This window comes from Geospiza fortis, unplaced genomic scaffold (genome assembly GCF_000277835.1).
Source record: "Geospiza fortis unplaced genomic scaffold, GeoFor_1.0 scaffold112, whole genome shotgun sequence".
Lineage (NCBI taxonomy): Eukaryota > Metazoa > Chordata > Aves > Passeriformes > Thraupidae > Geospiza > Geospiza fortis.
Window position 1 is genome coordinate 21159244 of NW_005054298.1, and position 20476 is coordinate 21179719.

Sequence of the window (20476 nt, forward strand, 5' to 3'; positions counted from 1 at the left end):
AACCATTTAATGTTTGGTGTATCCTTGACAATGTCACAGCTGAAAGTAGCTGTTCCTTTTGGTTTAACATGCTGGTCTCTTATGGGTTTTACTAACCAGTCCCTTATAACTTCTGCATGACAAAAAGTTACACAAGAAAACAGCTTAGCAGACTTTTTTTACAAACAGACGTGTCATAAAAAAGAATAAAGAGAACTAAGAGATTTTGTACTACAACAAGCTTTTAATAGCTGTAAAAATCTTATCTGTCCACTTATACTGTAAGACAATGAGAAAAGGTTTTCATAATTTTGAAGCAGCCCAAATATCCTCGAGAGAAAAAAGAACACGATTTTTGTTACTTACCTACCACCTTAACACAAGATGAGCATGACAGTTCAGAGTCTTCCACGGTAACAGTGTAAGTGCCAGCATCAGAATCATCTGAATCCGTGACTGTGAGGGAATGTGACAAACCAATAACACCCAGAGCAAACTTCCCAGGCTTGGCTTTGATGATTTTACCATCCTTTCTCCAGACCACATTTCTTTCTTTGTTAAGCTCACATGTTAAGTACAGTGGCTGGGTTTTAATGACAGTCACTTCTTCTTCAAGAGTTTTCACAAATCGCACTGGGAGTTCTGTGGGAAACAAATTATTTTGATTTGCCTCCTTTATACATTGAACATGTGATGCAGAAATACCTTATATAATATGTGTAGTGATCAAGGGAAACAAAAGTATGCATCTACCAACTACGGTAAAATTACAAAGCACCAGTTCTAGTTTGAGGAGTGGCTAGCCTATTGATATATTTGAAACAGGGAATAAATACCTTCAACAATAAGTTTGGCTGTAGAGGTCTTCTCTTTGTTCCCCAGTTTTAAGACACAAGTATATTCACCAGCATCAGACAGCTGGACATCAATAATATGCAGCTTCCTATCTTTGCCATCAGCAATAAACTTGTGTTTTGGACTCTCTCGGATATTGCTTCCATCCTTCATCCAGCTGGTAATTGCAGTGGATGGTGAAATTAGGACTTCAAAGATTGCAGAAGACCCAACAGACTCAGCTTCCTTTAGCACTATATCTTTCATCTCCTTGACAAACTTCAGCGGTACAGCCTTGAGTTGGTAAGTAAATGGAGGCTCTTCAGGAGGTTTTTCACCACCACTGCCTGGCCTGAGTTTTCTTCTTTCTGCATCTGCTGGTGAAGGTGTCTTCTTGGCTGTAATTCAGATTCAGAAATTAATAAACTAATCTTGATTAATTGCTTTTGATTGTAGGCTGTGCTGATTTTGTTGGGGGAGATTTAACAGTCTTCTAAGTAGCTAGTATGGGGCTATGTTTTGGATTTGTGTTGAAAGCAGTCTTAATAATACAGAGATATTTTGGTGATTGCTGAGAGGCTCTTGCAGAGCCAAGGCCTTTTCTGCTTCTCATACAGCCCCACCACTGAGAAGGCTGGGAGCTCACAAGAAATTGGGAAGTGATACAGCCAAGAAAGCTGATCCCAACTGACCAAAGTGATATCCTACACCATACGGTGTTATGTTCAGTATATAAAGTGGGGAAAGAAGAAGGTGGGGGGAGGAGGGGGACATTCAGAGTTATGACATTTGCCCTTCAAGGGATGGAAGGACATCCTGCCATCTTGCATATGGATGAATATCCCATATTATATCCCATGAATATCCCATATCCCATGAGCATATCCCTGCTCATGGGAAGCAGTGAGTGAATTCCTTACCTTGCTTTGCTTATGTGCTCTGCTTTTGCTTAATCTGTGAGTTTTCTCACTTTTACCCTTCTTATTCTTTCCTCCTTCCCACCATAAGGGAGTGAGTGACCTGCTGTATGGGGCCTGATTGCTAGCTGGAGCTAGGCCATGACAAGGTATTGCTTGTAATATCCTACCTTTGACTGGACTGATGCCCTTCGGAGATTCTTCTTTTGGTGGCTTGGCCTCTGAAGTAGAACAGCAAGATTATTAGAAAGGTAGTTAAATAAACATACTTACTAAAACTAAGACAAGTATTTATTTTATGTATCCGATTTTTTCTTTTTTTAGTTACCTACATGTAAAAGGGGAGGAAAGGATATAAATATATCTCTATTTTTATAGCGTGTATACTGTCTATATCTCAATAGTAAGTTCAATATCCTGAAGTATGGGAATGACCTATTCAGCAGCAGAGCCTAACAGGCAACTTAAAAGATCCTATTTCCTTATTGTGGTGTCCTCCCCATAATTTGTAAAATGCTGTCATTCCTTGACAAAATAGTTTAAGTGCCTATTAAAATTATATAAGGTTGTCCTTTTTTTAAAAAACTGACACACTTTTACTAATGAACACCACAAAAATATAAGCTGTGTAAATTAAATATATGTTTCAGGACAATGCAGTACTTTTACAAGTGAGGAATGTCCTGTTAGTAACCTAATTTGTGATGAATCATCCCAGACTTTTGAGAATATTACCTGTGCTATGAGGCCTCTGGTTACCTTTTTGTGACAGGAAATATGAAAGATACTTTTAATGGGAGAATGATATGAATGAAATGCTGGACAGATTTTGTTGCAGTGGATGGAAAAATGAATACTAGAAAAAAAGTGTGAGCTTTCCTAAGAAGACAATGGCACACAGAACAATTCATGAAGTATCAGAAAAGTGTAAGACTAAGACAATGAACAGTGATCACACAGCTGTGTGTACAGACAGGTAAGACAAACATGTGAAGAGTGGCTGAATGCCAGTAAAGCCAGCTGACAGACTTGATGGAATTGCAAATGGTGTTACTAAAACACAGTGGCAGGTGGCAGTCTCCTGAAGCAAATGGTACAAGCACTTCGTGGAAGAATTTGGCATCAGTCTTCCTCACCTCGCTTTGCATGAGACTTTGCTGGAACATCCAGAACCTCACGTGATTCTCCAGGTGCATCCAAATCCTTATTTTCACTCTCAAGTCTAGTGGCCTGCTCAGTCAGGTGAGCAGGTTCAGATTTCTGGTATTGTTTCTCTCCTTCTGCTTTCTTTGAAGTTATTACCTTACCTATGCTTGAGGAATGAGTATCTTCTCCATCTGCAAGGATCCTTTTGCTTGATGATACTTTGTCTATGAGCGTTCCCTTCTCTTTTTTCACGGTACCAGATGTGCTTTTTCCAATGCCATGTTCAGGTGATGCTTTTTCATCTGATATATCTTCTGTAGATTGCTTTTCTTCAATTTTACCTTTTCCGCTTCTGTTAGCCAGAGTTTCTTTATGTTCATCCTGAATGGTATGAACTTCTTGAATTTGTTTTTCATCTTGACTTTGCGGTGGCTGAATAGCAACCTTCTTTACTGACTCAGATATGATTCCCTTTTGATGTTCTCCTGTGGAAACTTCACTTTCCATTCCTCCTGTAATCACTGTATCAAATTCTTTTTCCACTGGCAGACTTTCAGGGGCATTTGACAGCCTAATTTTGTCTTTTTTTAGGTGGGTGCTGAAGATAGTTTTTTCTTCCTTCTCTGGTAAAATCTTCTTGCCTGTCTTTTTATCACTTAGGAGTCCTTTCTCAGTCAACAATTGTCCTAAACCCTCCTCATAATGAGCTTCTTTCTCTGTAGAGCATTTTTCTCTTGCTTTAATTTCTACTACTTCTGACTTAAGAACAGATGGTTTAAAGATGGTGTGAGGTTTTTCTCCAGGAACCTCCTCATCTTCAGTGGGGTGTTCTAGGTCAACATCTTTTCTCAATCCTGGCTGAGCCTCCTCAGACAGGTCTAAGGAATGTACTTCTGCTGATGTAAAATCCAGATTCTTACCTTTCTCATCATCTTGAATATCTTCCATTTTCTTTGCTTCTTTGTTACGAATCTTATCTATAGGAATTACAGGTACTGTGCTACCAGATTGCTTCAGCCTCTGAATTTTACTTTGTATGCCATGTCCCTTCGTGGATTCTCCAAGAGGAATTTCAACTTTCTCTGGAGTAAAACCTCCTCTCTCATTTTCATTTCTAAGCTGAGAAGTTTCAGCTATGTCTGCCTCTATGATATCCTGTACAAATGAAGTTTTATCCTTAATAAGAAATTTTTCATGTTGCAAACCTTTTTTTGATTTTTTCTCTTTTCCTAGAAGTCCTTTCTGGTCCCTAGGATGATCTGGCTTTCTGGGTTTAGGTACACAAGTTGACTGAATTTCTTCTTTTTCATGGCTGGGAATCTCTCCTTCATGAAGAACACTAAGCTTTTCAGAGACCTTCTCTATGGCATCCTCCTTATGAACAAGCAATTTAATTTCATCTTCCTTTTCTTCTCCAGAATCTCTTTCCACATGTTCAGATGTTATAGAAATCAATTTCACTTCCTCATCATGTAGTGGTAGTTCCTCCTTTGTGTAAGTAATGTGATCCATTTCAACTTTTAATTTCTCACCTGTAAGAGTAGTCTTTCCTGAAACTACAGGCATCATTTCTGGCTCCTCTTCCTCAGAAGCCAGGACAAAATATTTAAGAGATACTTTCTCCTGTTCCTCTGTCTCTGAATTCAGTATTCCACCACCTGTTTCCAGTGAGATTTTATACTCAAGTGGCTCTATGGCCGGAACTGTCTCCTTAGGACTCACTTTCTCTTTTACATGCAAGCTTTTTTCAACTGCAATCTTCTTCAACACAATTGACTCAGACTTTTCTTCTTCCACTGGGGGCATTTTACCTCTATGTGTTAGTACAGATGGTGCATCAGGCTTTTCTGCAGCTACAAAGGTTTCATAGGTAATTTAAAGAGTAAAAATCCATAAGAATAAGAATCAGGAACAATACATTTAAGACAAATTTTACAAATACACCTGAAATAAAATGAACATAGAACACTTCTTCTCTACACAACAGAAACTTAAAACACAACCACAAAAGAAAGGTAAGAACAGCATACATGAACAGAAAACATAAGTAAACCACTCTTAGTAGTGTCTCATTAGACCACCAGTTTAAATTCAGTGTAGGTTAAAAGTAGTAGAAATGACAGCTAACTTGTCACTGACACAAAATAGGTTAATTGTGCCACTGCAGACTACATCACCAGATCAATGGCTAAGAGACATTAATAATTTGGCTTCTCAAATGCCCAAGATCTGAGCTCTACTGCAACATGAAGCCCTCTGAATGGTGGGCAAGCAGAATGGTCATCAGCTCTGCTGGTGGAGCACAGTGTTTCACTTCTCTGAGTGTTTCAGAGGAAATGGAACCATCCCAGCTCTTGTTTTTTTCACAGCAGGCTTTGTTCCAGGGTCCTAAGCACAGCAGTCAGAAGTAGCAAGACTCTAATTCCTCAACATCACTGTCAGTTTTTCTCAGGGCTTCAATGACAAATCAAAAGCAGGAAACCAAACAACACAACAATTATTTAGAAGCATGTAACTTCTCTTTTTCTACACAGAAAATACAAGACGCAATTCACATAACACATATCAGGACATGAGGAACATCAAGAAAACAACAAAATACGCAAATTTCATAGTAGGACAACAAATAAAGGCACACATATTACTGTCCAGACAAAAGAGCACAGATTTGTCTCCACAGTATACCAGTTTTTGCTTTAAATTAGGTGACAGTATCTAGAATAACAAATCCTTGAATAGGACTTCAAATCTTCCTATAATGAATGAGTTATTGTACAGCTCTTCCCTCTTTTAATACTGAAGGTATTTATGTATGTCAGAGAAAAACCTTCTAAATAGCATAGAATACATATAAATACCTGCTTTCTTTCCAACAACTGGAGCTGTCACTGGAGCAGTAACAGTGGGTTCTTCAGCTGGTTTTGGAGATTTTAGAGCTGCATGGGAGAAAAAAGTTTCAATACATTACTTTAAGTATGATATTCTTTAAAATGTTTTGTAGGTGGTAGGAAAGTTCTATTCTTCTTAATTCTAAAGGCCTTTGTGTGGACACTTTTAGTATTCTGCTGCACAAGGTGCTGAATTATGTCGTCAAAGATGTGCTTTTGCCAAGAAAGGTTGGACCAGATTACCCGTGAAGTCACCTTCCAACCTGGTATTCTATGATTCTATGAACGTCCTTTTAGTCAGATATCCTTGAGTGGAAAATACTAGACATACAAGAAAGGCTTCACCAGTATTCACAACTAAAGAATTCTTACCTACTACAGGTTTAGGTTCAGGCCCAGGAACTGGGACAGATGCTTGCTTAGTTTCTGCCATTTCAAACACAGAAATTACAAGTAGGTTAGTTTACATTTTTTTGCAAACACATTGAGCATTAGAAGTTAGGATAAACAACACACAGAGAGCTAAATGAAGACAGAATTCATTGGTTTCTATTTTATTTTGCCAAAAAGTAAGAAATTACCTTGAGATTAACTCTTGTAAAGCAAGATTGTAAACAATGAAAAAAGATTACTTTTTCAAGCATTGAAGAATAAAGACAACAAGAAATCCAGAAGACTGCAAAATGGTTAATGAGGACACAGTAGTCATGACAGACTGGAGGACGGTAATGCACTATGTTAATATAGCATGATATTCAGCATTGAATATTGTTTAGTTGCTGCAGTAAGGAAAAAGAGCACAACACATCTGTACCTTTTGTTGGTTCAAGCACAGGTTTCTCCTCTTTTTTTATGGCAGGTAGCTCAGTTTTCTTTGTAGGAATTTCTGGGACTTTAAAATAATATTTTTATTTTGTAAGATATATTAAAACACCTTAAATCCCTAAATAGAATACCCTCAAGTGTATTTAAAAGTTTTCATTGTTTTTACATGTAAACAGTTTCAGATGTTCATAAGGTTTAGGAACACACATTTCTTAGAGTAAGATTTGAGTAAATTAGAAACTATAAATGGGCAAAGGACACATATTTGTAAAATGTTACCTAAAAATGCTTATTAACTGTTTTGCTGTAGTTATATTTTTATCAGTATTATATAAAATATTTTTAAAGCTCTTTTCTATGCACAATGAAGACTGAGAAACAATCCCAAAATACAAAATTTAGACCCAAATGTGAATGTCAAACTTGGTTGTGCATCCAGGCAAGACTTAAACTGCACAATTAGGCCAATGTAAGCTATCTTCTAAGACACCAGTTTCATTCCTGAACTTAAGAAAACACTACTTAATAGTAGGATTAAAAAAATATATATATTTCAATATATATATTTGATAGCAATCTTGTACCTTCAGATTTCTTAATTTTTTCTATTGGTGTAGGTACTGGTTTAACTTCTGGTTTAGGCTCTTTGTCTGGTTTAGGTTCTTCCTCTTCAGGTTTCTTTTTAAGAACTTCAAAAGAAAAGAAATCTTAGTTTTTAAAGCACAGGCAAACAAAAGAATAAGACATTGAACAAGACAAAGATTAAAACACCAATCATAAAGAAACCAGAAAATAATATATATAGCTCAATAGAAAGGGAAGATTTGTGTAACTATTCAAGATACTATTCTGGAAGTAATTTAAAATTCAAGTCATCTAAGGAAAAAAGACATTTATATTAAGAGCAGTCCATTTGAGAGAAAAGATTTTAATTTTTTTTAAATGCAATTTTAATGTAAATTCTCAAGTATTGTATTTGGAGAGCTCAAATTTATATAATGTCTGTTTTCCATTTTATTGATTTCACTTGATTTTGTCCTCTCAGTTCTCTGTCTTGGGTACATAATGACACTCTTATCTGAAAAATGGAGTATTATATTTTTTATGTTGTCTGAAATTTAAAGGTACAAGGCACACAAGCATGAATCATCCCTCTGTGGTATTTCAAAGAGAATTGGAGTTGATGCTTCATCTTTCTAAGCAACAGTTGAGCACAAAATGATTCAGAATGCTGCAGACTTTGCAGGAAATGGGATGATGTCCAAGAGTACCATGGGGTTCTGTGATCTGTGTGGTACTTCTAAGAAAACCACAAAAGACAATACATAGACTACACATGTAACTTTAATAACATTTACACTGTGGGCAGTGGAAGACTCTCAAGTCTAATATAGAGATAAGAAAAACAGAGCAGAGAGAGATAGGGAACTAGATTTTCATTGTTCTGCTCTGTTTTCATTACAGATCCTTGGCATCTGAGAGACTTTCAGGCTACCCCCTTCCTCCCTGCAACTACAACTGCTTTTCCCAAGAAACAGACATCAGATAGATTTATGCTGATCAGTCTTAAAATGCTGGGTTTTTAAAAAAAGAGCCAAGTTACTATACCTCTTTTCAAAACAACTTCTTCTTTTGGTGGGGGAGTAGGCTCAGGAATTACTTTGCGAGGTTTCTTTACAAGTCCAGGCACTTAAAAGAATATTATTCCAGATTTTATTATAGGTTCATAACAGCAGTAAGAGTTAACCAACAGCTAGCATGTCCAAACACACGAATCAAATACTAGTCCACTACTGAATATTAAAATCAAAGGTTAAACTGTTGCTATTGAAGTCAATAGTTTTAATACATTTTCTATATAATTTGCAAGCAGCTGTCATCTAAGCTTATGTATAAAGAGAAAGTTTTCATACAAATCAACAGAAGAGAAGTATGGTTTGAGAAAACTATAAAGGTTGTGTATTCAAGAGTAATCATCATTATAACATTTTTATTTCCTTGTACTCTTTCACTACAGGCTTATGTTACATATCTATTCTTAAGAACTGTCTGTCTGTGATATTTGTAAGGATCCACTTTAATCTCTAAGCTTGGAACAGCATTAAGAAGGAACGTCCACTGCTTAGCTTATCTTAAACTCCAGTACATATGAATAATATAAAGGCATACCTGTGAAGTGGCTGGCTCAATACATTAGTCATTCCCTTCTCTAAAAAGTGTCCTCTCACAAAAATAAGTTACATTTCAGAAAAATAATAAACTAAGTATGTTGAAACAATGGTGTATACATTTAAAGAGCATTTTATTTTTTATTTGTATCTAAGCAGAAAACCAAAGTGAGCACCTACACAAGTAATAAAACTCATAAAAAACTCACTTTTCTGTGTTCCTGTCTTTTACATCTCACAGATTGCATGATGTATGATTAAAGTGAACATAAATATAACACAAACACATATGCCCACAATGGGGATGCATGTTGAGCATAATCCAACATAGACAGTGTTTTGATATATTTGGGCAAATTAAACAAGAAGATACTAAGAACTACAACTTTGGGGTCATGAGAGGTTTATTTTAAGCTAGATCCTTATATTAGCTAGGTACCTTTAGCAGGTGGAGGTTCCAATTTCGGAGGCTCACCAGGTTTTGCAGCCACAACTTTCTTCCTTGCCTCAGGAGCTTTAAAGAAAATTATTTGAATTTTACAACACATATTAGACTCCAAAAAGAAAGGAGTTTTCTGAAAAATCCAAACACCTCATTAATAGTATTGATGTAAAAGAAGGAGAAAAGCTGCAAAGCTAAGATCCTTGCTGATTAACTGTTTAGAAAAAGTCAGATGGTCTGTAGGAAGCACAATTGATCTGAAACCCGTGATCATATAACACCAGCAAATTATTGCTGGGGATTCTTTTCATTTGTAAGAATATGTTAAAGAGAGAAGAATTATGTTAAGGATAGAAGAATGTGTTAAGTTGATTAAAATGGTTTTAATAATTTTTTTACCTGTAATAATTGAAAAGAACCCATGTAAACACGATAAAAAATTATGATGGACTGAGCATTAGTGAGGTGCACCATTAAAATACAGTATATTAGAAAAGAAATAAAAAAGACAGAAAATTATAGTCTAAAAGCATGCTTTTCAAGGTTCATCAGTATAATTTTAAAAGATTGAGTTTCCACCATTATTTATGGCTTCAGATGATTATACCTTTAAGTAGATCTTTTGCCAGTTTAATATCTTCTGTTGGAGCAGGTGGCGGTGGTGGCTTTCGCTTTTCAGGAATCTTCTTTTCAGGTTGTGGCACTTTAAATAACATTAGGTAGGTTTAGAATAAATTTCCTATGATGGTGGCTATGAGAAGAGCAGTACAAACCTAAAGACCACCATTTTCCATTTCCAGTGAAGCCAGTGAAAAAATGTTATTGAATTAAATGGAAGCATGAAAGAGCCTTAGGTTACTGCTTCGAGGCATGCACACAATACAAATATCGAGGTTGACTTTAAAAAGCATGTTAACAACATGAGAACAAAAGTAGAAAACAAATGATGGGAAGACTCTTGTGGACAAGAAACAAAATCAAAGCATTTAAAATAATCTTCAGGTTGTACTTAGAGTTAAATGATCAGAAAAACTTCCAGAACACAACAATGGAAGAATCACAGAAAGACCTACAACACAGAGGTGACCTACAAGACACAGGCACACGTGTGAAAAATGAGAGAGCAAGAAAAATCTGCACATGATGATGATGATGATGCAAGAAAGGTGTGTGGCAACCTCTAGGGAAGTACTTTATCTACCTTCAACTGGTAAGGCTTCTTCAACTTCTACAGCTGGAATTTCTTCTGCTTCTTCAGGCTCAATCTCCTTTATGATTTCATATTCTTTAAAGAATATTGACAACTGGTGTAAGTTTGCAATTATAAGATTGTTTCACATGAACAGTTATACAGATATAACTAAAATCTACTTCAACAGACACAGACAAATACATGTTAGGATAAGTAATCATTCTATCTGTTACCTTTGCAGTTAATGCAAGATTTTGAAAACCATTTTCTTTCTAAGCATATGTGAAGCTTGTATGATGGTCAGAATGTTTTATGTATAAAATATAAGCTAAACATTAAATTTGTGGATGAGTTATCATAACAGGAAAGAATAAAAATGTCAATGCTCTCAATTAATTCAAGATTATAACAGCAACATAAATAATAACTTTTGAGAGTCTCCAATTTAGTGGGAATTTAATATTACCTTAAAAAGAGACATATGCTGTGCAGGAGCATATATTTTACTTGCAAATATGAAGATACACAAACGGATACAAGAAATATTGACTAGTATAATCTAAAATATGACGTGGACAACTTAACAAACATCACAACGGGAGAAAAAGGAAAATGTCTATGTTAAAGCTTATACTCAGAAGAACGGGACAAAGGATTGTTCTTAGAGTAAAATCTATGGTGGAACAAACCTTCACTTGGTAGTGATTCAGGTATTTTAGGAATAGGAACAGGTACTTTCTCCTCTGAGACAGGTTTCTTGGGTACCTCAGCCACTTAAAAAAAAATATTAGGTTTCTTTTATTTTTGTGTACATAAATGTACATATGACACATAAAAAGACAAAGACATCTAGCACATACAAAATCACAGTAACAGTGGCCATAACCATGAAAGACTGTGCTCCAGTCTTTCTCAAGGCAGGCTACATTCAACTGACAAATTTTATAGACTCAGTTATGAATAAGGAAAGGAGAGAGCATAGAAAACATTTATTCTCAGGAGATGCCTCCTGGCAATATGTACCTTTGGTTGGAGGAAGCTCTGGTTTTTCTAATTGTGGCTTTTTAGGTGGTGTAAGAGGCACTTTCTCTTCTGGGACAGTTCTCTCTTGCACTTCAGTTTCTTTGAAGATATTAGTAAATTTTCATTTTTTTGAATATTAAGACATATATACAAATAACAGTGAAAAGTGCAATGACTAAAAAGAGGAGAGCATACAAAACATGAAGAATAATAAATTTAAGCAGCAGATTATTCATCTGGCAATGTATACATCAGTGAAACAAGGGGAAAGGTATTCAGAGAAGAGAGATAAGGAGATGTTCAGTCACTGATGTATGTACCTTTAACTGAAGGAACTTTATGTTTTTTAAGGACAGGCACAGGTTCTGGTACTTTTGGCACAGCAACAGGCTCTGGTTTCTTGGGCACAGCCGCAGGTTTCTTGGGCACAGCCACAGGTTTCTTTGGTACAGCCACAGGTTTCTTGGGCACAGCCACAGCCTTTTGAGGAATAGCCACTGGCACCTCCTCTTCTGCCTCTTCCTCCTCAATCACCTCAGGGACTTTAAAGATATTAGATCTGTTTACCTGACTGAGCTTAATATTATGCACACAGACAAAATGACAAAATGCTGCTCTCAGCTCTCCAACAGAGTGCAGGGGAGCAAAAAACACTGAGCCCTGCAGCAATGTGCAGGGCATGGTAGGCTCTTGCAGGACACCACCCTATACCTTCAGCTGGAGAGACTTCTGGCTCTCCGGGCTCAGCAACTGCTGCCGCCTCTTCTGCTGCTTCCACCTCTTCCTCCTCTTCCAGGACCTCAGCTTCAGGCATCTCAGGCACTTCAAAGATATTAGTGCATTTCATTTTACATAGCTGAGAAGACATGACAAGAAGGACAGGGCGACACAGACACAGAACATCACAGCAGCCAGCTCAAACCCTCACACACCACGCAGCAGCACCCCTGTCCCAGCACACACAGCCTTGACAGTCTCAGTCAGGGAACAGAGACAGGCCAGGAGCGGGTAGGACAAGGCTTAGGAGAAGAGGATTCAGTATGTTCTGTGTTAAGTTATCCATGAAGACAGGTACCTCTGGGTGCTGGAAGCTCTGGTGCTTTGGCAGAGGGCACAGGTAGTTTTTCCTCACGAGCAGCCTTCCGGGGCACCTCGGGTGCTTCAAAGATATTAGTAGCAGTCAGTTTTGTACCCACAACAGGAGGATGCACAGTGACATGTAGACTGGAGATGCATTCATGAACAGAACCAAAGTGGTCTCACAGCATCAATCTCTCTCACTGGCTCACACACACAAATCTCCCCAGGAAACAGGCACAGAGTAGTCATGCCAGGTTGGTTCTGAGAGAAAACTGCTGGCTAAGCATAGGCTTGAGGGTGAGGTGTGAATTAGGGTACCTAGCAGCCTTTCCTCCCTTGGAGGAGAGCCTTTCATTCTCAGTCCTGCTGGGATCTGTCTTTTGTCTGGGGGCAACCTCAGCCCATGTCTTATCTGTTACCATTCCTCAAGAATCTGCTGGTGCTTTACATTCAGCAGTTTGGGCACTGACAGAATAAGGAACACAGTTTTTTCTCATTTTTCCCTATTTTTGTCCTTCTGTATATCCATTCTTTGCTTATGCTTTTCTCTTTTTTTTTTTTTTTGACTGATTTCCTTATCCCAAGTACCTGTCTTGCTTCAATTTTCATTTCACTGTGGCAACTTCCACAGCCTGTATAGTGCAATGGATTTTAAAATGATTCTTTTTATTATAAACCCTAAAAGTGTCAGCAATTTCTTTGACACTTTCTATACTGTCACTTCTTATTGCACATGAGCATTGCTGAGTAAAAGCTGGGTTTTTGTTTCAAAAGATTTATGTCTATTATATGCACTACCTGAGTCTGCCAGAAGAGTCATGCAGACTTGCCTACTTAAGATAATAATTTGGGCAGCCATATGAAAAACTTATGATGAATTGCTAAAATTAACCTTATGATTAACTTATGATTAATTGCTAAAAGTTTTAATATCTACAGATTCAAAATAAGACACCCATATAGTAAAATCAAAATACATTTTGAATTGTTTATACAAAATGCTAGATTTTCAAATTCCTAACTGATACACAGCACAGAACGTGGAAATTTCAGGAAATAACCAATGAACAGAACAACAACAGACATCAGAAATAACATGTAAGACAATAAAGAAAGTCTCTTTTGGACTGATGCACAAAGCCACAGGTACCTCGAACTGCTGCTGGTTCTGGCTGTTTGGGCACAGTTACAGGTGTAGGCTCTTCCAGAGCACCTTTCTTGGGCACCTTGGGAACTTCAAAGATATTAGTGTATTTTAGTTTTGTGGGCACTGCAGATGGCTATGTAACAATAAAGCAACCAGTAGTAAATACACGCAGTCTTTTTTGAGAAAGTGCTGTGGTTACATTCAGCCATCAGCTCTGCCTTGCTTCCAACCCGTGGAATGACCAGGGTGTCCAAGACATCCCACAGGAGATGGAAACACTGTGTGTGGTGTGTGTTTCTTGGTCAGGGTGGAAATGTAGAAAATATATCTGGCTTCTTAGTAACAGATGATCAGAGATTCATTTGTGGAATCCTAGTGAATTTGTGTATCAGCCAATAAAATTCGTGACTGCCATTGTAACATTTTTTTTAGGAAATAGCATTTGTTTTATCATCACCATTTTTTTTTCTTTTTCCCTATCAATTATTTCCATTCTTCACACCTCCTCTTAACTTTCTGTGTTCCACAGTTCTTTTCATTTTAATTCTATTGTAGAAATGGATATACTTCTTTACTTCTCTCTAGACATATCCAGTTATCCAGTCCTTTGCTAGCAAAAATTCCTCAATACATTGGCATTGTCTTACTTTTAAAGAGGTAGAGAACTTATTCAGCTGCTGTCATCTATTAGAAGCTTCAGGGATGCAATGTTTTGCTTTTTAAACTTAAAGACTTATTTTCAGGCTCTTCTTCAAAAAAACATGCTATTCTGTTTAAACTAAACAGTCAGCGAATGTTAATTCTTAAAATTTACTAAAAGTTCAGTAAGCTAGAGATATTTTTTCAAGGAATTAAATCTAGTTTTTCAGCCATGTTTTTGACACTACACATTGCACTTCATATTTCTTAGGCACCTATCTCTGATCACCATCAAAAAATTAGTTAAACTGAAGTCCAGAAGAACATGGGTTTTTTTCTAATGATGATACTTATAGTGACCAGTACCTTTGACTGATGGTGGTTCCGGTTGTTTGGGTACTGCAACAGGCATCTTTTCTTGTGGGACAGCTTTCTTGGGCACCTTGAGCACTTTAAAGATATTATTGCATCTTAATTTTGCAGTTAAATTAGTAGGAAAGATCATAAGACTCAGTCAAAGAGTTTAGATATTTTTAAGCACAGTAAAGTTCCTCTAGTGACTGGCTGGTTAGTCATGCACAAAGATTGGTCCAGGAGATATTAAGGGTCAAGGACAAACAACAAATCTTACACAAAAGAAGGGATAACAAATTAAAATATTAATCAATACAGTAAAATAAAAAGCACCTCTCTCCAGAAGATATACCTTTAGCTTGAGGAGGTTCTGGTTTCTTTGGCACAGCCACAGGTTTTTTGGGCACAGCCACAGGTTTTGGGGGAACGACCACTGGCACCTCTTCTTCTGCCTCTTCCGCCTCAATCACCTCAGGCACTTTAAAGAAATTAGACCCATTTACTTGACTGAGCTTAAGGTCAGCAAACAGGCAGACGGCAAAGCAGGACAAGAGGAAAGTGAACACTTGACTGACTACCAGGGTGTCCTTTTCAGCCAATCACTCCTGCTTAAAGTGGACAAGCCTCAGAGAAGCCATGTACGGGCTTACTGAGAGGGGGGTTTCTGGAAAACCCCACCCTCGCTTGTGGGAGTGTGCAGACGCACAGAGATACAAAATGGCAAAATGCTGCTCTCAGCTCTCCAACAGAGTGCAGGGGAGCCAAGAACACTGAGCCCTGCAGCAATGTGCAGGGCATGGTAGGCTCTTGCAGGACACCACCCTATACCTTCAGCTGGAGAGACTTCTGGCTCTCCGGGCTCAGCAACTGCTGCCGCCTCTTCTGCTGCTTCCACCTCTTCCTCCTCTTCCAGGACCTCAGCTTCAGGCATCTCAGGCACTTCAAAGATATTAGTGCATTTCATTTTACATAGCTGAGAAGACATGACAAGAAGGACAGGGCGACACAGACACAGAACATCACAGCAGCCAGCTCAAACCCTCACACACCACGCAGCAGCACCCCTGTCCCAGCACACACAGCCTTGACAGTCTCAGTCAGGGAACAGAGACAGGCCAGGAGCGGGTAGGACAAGGCTTAGGAGAAGAGGATTCAGTATGTTCTGTGTTAAGTTATCCATGAAGACAGGTACCTCTGGGTGCTGGAAGCTCTGGTGCTTTGGCAGAGGGCACAGGTAGTTTTTCCTCACGAGCAGCCTTCCGGGGCACCTCGGGTGCTTCAAAGATATTAGTAGCAGTCAGTTTTGTACCCACAACAGGAGGATGCACAGTGACATGTAGACTGGAGATGCATTCATGAACAGAACCAAAGTGGTCTCACAGCATCAATCTCTCTCTCTCTCACTGGCTCACACACACAAACTCCCACAAGGCAGAAATTTCAGGAAATAACCAATGAACAGAACAACAACAGACATCAGAAATAACATGTAAGACAATAAAGAAAGTCTCTTTTGGACTGATGCACAAAGCCACAGGTACCTCGAACTGCTGCTGGTTCTGGCTGTTTGGGCACAGTTACAGGTGTAGGCTCTTCCAGAGCACCTTTCTTGGGCACCTTGGGAACTTCAAAGATATTAGTGTATTTTAGTTTTGTGGGCACTGCAGATGGCTATGTAACAATAAAGCAACCAGTAGTAAATACATGCAGTCTTTTTTGAGAAAGTGCTGTGGTTACATTCAGCCATCATCTCTGCCTTGCTTCCACCCCGTGGAATGACCAGGGTGTCCAAGACATCCCACAGGAGATGGAAACACTGTGTGTGGTGTGTGTTTCTTGGTCAGGGTGGAAATGTAGAAAATATATCTGGCTTCTTAGTAACAGATGATCAGAGATTCATTTGTGGAATCCTAATGTATTTGTCTATGAGCCATGTCTCATAAATGACTGTGGTCTGTGCTGGTTTAGTCAGTTATTGTCATATTTTTACTTGCAGCTTTACTATTACTATTTTTATCCTTCAGGTTGACTTCACCTTTCTTTTTCTATCTCTGCATTTCCCCCCTCTTCTTTAAGTTCTCATATTTTCCCTCTGTCATCCCCTGGCTTTCATTCTAATCACTAGATGTTGCTTATTACTGTTTCCTCTTATATTAATTTCAGTTTTTTAAAAAATTATATCATCACTTTGAGGTGGTAGTTCATTTGAGGAATGTCTTTGTATTTCAGATTGAGAGAATCTGATGGCAGAGGGAATGTTTTTTCTGCCCAGAGCTTGGGAGTTCTAAAGGAAATTAAATGATACATCACTGCATCAATGGATAGTGTGTTCAGTTTAGTGTGTCTTTAGTAATTTTTTTGTATTTCAATTATAAATGCCTTTTTAAAGGCTCACAGTCTACATGCTGGTAGTAAGTTTACAGCTCTTTGTTTACCGCTCTTTCATGCTATTTATACAAAGTAACAACTTTGCAAATCCCATAGTCAAAAATGTTAATGTATGACCTGAATACAGATAAATTAGAAATAACAGTTTAAAGAAGATATTCTGCTCTGTGATACAGATACATAGAGATATTTGTGATTATTTTGCTCTATGTACTAAAACTGCTACTGTCTGCTGAAACCTTTAGTTTCTATTTTGTCTTTCCGCATAGAATCATCAAGGTTGGAAAAATATTTTAGAATCATCAAATCTAACTGTAAACATAACACTGCCTAGTCCCACTAAACCATATATGAAGCCATCCCTGCTAATAATGTGAACAACTGTTTACAAACTCCTTCTCTTGCATCTATAAGATTTTGGCATTTTTTTGGTAGGAGAATAAACAGGAATTTATAATATCTGCTTGATATGACATAAATCCAGTATAACAAAAGTTTGGAAGGTTTAAGTTGAGAAAAACATTTCCCACCCCTGCACAGCAATTCATATTTGGCACATTTCTTCTACATTTTTTATATCAGAGTATAGAGTGAAACATCAATTTAAACCGATATTAATTTAAAATAACCCTAAAAAGGAAATAACATCCTTTCTTATGATGATAACAGGGGTGACATGTACCTTTAGGAAGTGAAGCTTCTGTTTTTTTAGACAGAGCAGGGGGCACTTTCTTCTCTGGAGCAGTCCTCTCAGCCATCTCAGGCACTTCAAAGATATTAGTGCATTTCATTTTACAGTTACAATAAAACTCAGTGTTAAATACAAAGACTGAAACACAGAGGACAACAGACATGTTTTGAAGTAATAATTTAGCACACACTCATACTCAGTGTGAGTGTCATTTAAAACAGATCAAAAACGACAGACAGAACAAAAGAGGTTAAAATACTACTTAAGAGAAGATTCAGTGTGATTGTCATGTATTCATGATAACACAGCTTTGACTGATGTAGGTTTTGTTTTTTTCAGGAACAGCTAGACAAATTTTCTTTTCTGGGACAGCTTTTTGGGCATTGCATGTTCTTTGAAGATATTAGTACCTATTAGTTACATATATTAAGCTTTAAAATGAGCAGTGAAACAACATATACGAGGGAAGGAAAAGAGATCCTATGCACAAGAGATACCTTTAGGCTGTGCAGCTGCTCGCTTTTTAGCGGCAACATGCTGGTCCTTTTCGGCCCCCTTTGCTGGTGGTGGTTCCTCTGGTGCCAAAACCAGCTCTGGTTCTTTGGATGTCACTTCAGGCTTTGGTTTTCGAAGAGGTGTAGAAGGCTCCAGGTTTTGGGGTTCTAAAACAGTTTCTGGTTCCTCAGACACCATGACAGGTTCTGGCACAAAAGGCTTTGATTTTCTGGACACCGCAGTAGGCCTTGACTTCTGGAAATCTGCAGCAAAGTCTGTTTCTTCAGCTGCCACAAAATCTGTTTTTTGGGCCCGCACAAAATGTTTTGTTTTGGGGGGCACCACAACACGCTTTGATTTTTGAGTTGATTCAACTGTCTCTGACTCCTCAGACACTACTATGAGCTCATATTCCTCAGGGGCCATAAATGGTTCTGGTTTCTGGGATTCTAGAACTGGCTTTTGTTCTGGGGGCTTCACACCATATTTTAGTTTTTGGGGTGGAACATCAGACTTGGGTTCCTCAGGTACCACAACAAATTCTTGTTTCTCAAGCACTACAACCTGGGCTAGTTTTTGGGATTCCACAGTGGGCTTCTGTTTTGGGGTCATCACGCCATATTTTAGTTTTTGGGGTTCAACATCAGGCTTGAGTTCCTCAGGTACCGCAACAAACTCTTGTTTTTCAAGCACTTCCACATGTGCTACTTTTTGGAATTCCAAAATGGGCTTCTGTTTTGGGGTCATCACGCCATATTTTAGTTTTTGGGGTTCAACATCAGGCTTGAGTTCCTCAGGTACCACAACAAACTCTTGTTTTTCAAGCACTTCCACATGTGCTACTTTTTGGAATTCCAAAATGGGCTTCTGTTTTGGGGTCATCACGCCATATTTTAGTTTTTGGGGTTCAACATCAGGCATGGGTTCTTCAGGTACCAGAACAAACTCTGGTTCCTCCAGCGCTACCACATGTGCTAGTTTTTGGGATTCCACAATGAGCTTCTGTTTTGGGGGCGTCACACCATGTTTTAGTTTTTGGGGCTCTACATCAGGCTTGGGTTCCTCAGGTACCACAACAGACTCTGATTTCTCAGGCACTATAACACGCTTTGTTTTTTGGGATTCTACAACAGGCTTCTGTTTTGGGGGCATCACGCCATATTTTAGTTTTTGGGGTTCTACATCAGGCATGGGTTCTTCAGGTACCACAACAAACTCTTCTTTTTCAAGCACTTCCACATGTGCTACTTTTTGGAATTCCAAAATGGGCTTCTGTTCTGGGGGCATCACACCATATTTTAGTTTTTGGGGTTCAACATCAGGCTTGAGTTCCTCAGGTACTACAACAAATTCTTGTTTCTCAAGCACTACAACCTGAGCTAGTTTTTGGGATTCCACAATGGGCTTCTGTTTTGGGGGCATCATGCCATATTTTAGTTTTTGGGGCTCTACATCAGGCTCGGGTTCCTCAGGTACCACAATAAACTCTGCTTTCTCAGGCAACACCATATGCTCTGTTTTTTGGGATGCTACAACAGATTCTGATTTTTGGTGTGTCAAAACAGTCTCAGGCTGCTCAGATGTCAGAACGTGCTCTGGTTTTTGAACTGCCTTTACAGGCTTTAGTTTTCGGGCCACTCCAGCCACTTCTGGTTTTTGCAGTTCCACCTCTTGAGGCTTTGGTTTTGTGTGTCTTGCAATGGACTTTGGTTCTTGAGGAACTGGAACAGGTACTTTCTTTTCTGGCAAAGTGGTCTTGGTTGCTTTATGTACATAAAAGATATTAGTTCTAAATTTAACAGCTGCACGGACAATCATACCAAAATTAAGCCAACCATAAAACATAAAAAGACAGTTGTGATGAAATATTAAAAACATATCAGATATCAATCATTTATGCTGGCCTTTTAAAAGAAGAATATAGAACATTTTGGCTTTTCTCTCTTTTCTCTCAAGAGTACATACACACACTCTGCCTCACAAAACTCACGGTCCCATATGGAAGTACACACATGCACTAATAATAACTTAAGATATAAGTAAAAGCCGAGATAATTGTCAACAGAATGGACAGGACAAAAGATATTAATTGCACTGCAGGCAATAAGCTGAAGATTCTTTCAAGAAACAGCAGTGATGGCATCTAGTTTTTCTTGGTGGAACTTCTTGTATTTCAATTAAATTGATAACTTCTCCTCTAAGCAACTAGAATGGGCACTTTGTTTTCTTCTCCTATTATAACTTTTAAGTTATTAGCTGTGGTGGTTT

At 38.2% G+C, this 20476-nt stretch overlaps 1 protein-coding gene across 1 annotated transcript in view; it reads right to left on the minus strand.

Annotated features, from left to right (window-relative positions):
- Positions 1 to 20476, minus strand: part of TTN (titin) — a 238349-nt gene that overhangs the window by 97916 nt on the left and 119957 nt on the right. The window contains 26 exon segments of the mRNA XM_031058521.1: positions 1 to 2; positions 4 to 112; positions 346 to 621; positions 816 to 1211; positions 1901 to 1951; positions 5735 to 5812; positions 6137 to 6190; positions 6579 to 6656; positions 7174 to 7278; positions 8198 to 8278; positions 9197 to 9271; positions 9807 to 9902; positions 10401 to 10484; positions 11081 to 11164; positions 11415 to 11513; positions 11735 to 11956; positions 12126 to 12236; positions 12490 to 12573; positions 13645 to 13728; positions 14647 to 14730; positions 14987 to 15112; positions 15463 to 15573; positions 15827 to 15910; positions 16176 to 16259; positions 17705 to 17788; positions 18211 to 19971. The exon segment at positions 1 to 2 is cut by the window's left edge and continues 162 nt beyond it. Coding sequence (XP_030914381.1) covers positions 1 to 2; positions 4 to 112; positions 346 to 621; positions 816 to 1211; positions 1901 to 1951; positions 5735 to 5812; positions 6137 to 6190; positions 6579 to 6656; positions 7174 to 7278; positions 8198 to 8278; positions 9197 to 9271; positions 9807 to 9902; positions 10401 to 10484; positions 11081 to 11164; positions 11415 to 11513; positions 11735 to 11956; positions 12126 to 12236; positions 12490 to 12573; positions 13645 to 13728; positions 14647 to 14730; positions 14987 to 15112; positions 15463 to 15573; positions 15827 to 15910; positions 16176 to 16259; positions 17705 to 17788; positions 18211 to 19971 — 4503 coding nt within the window.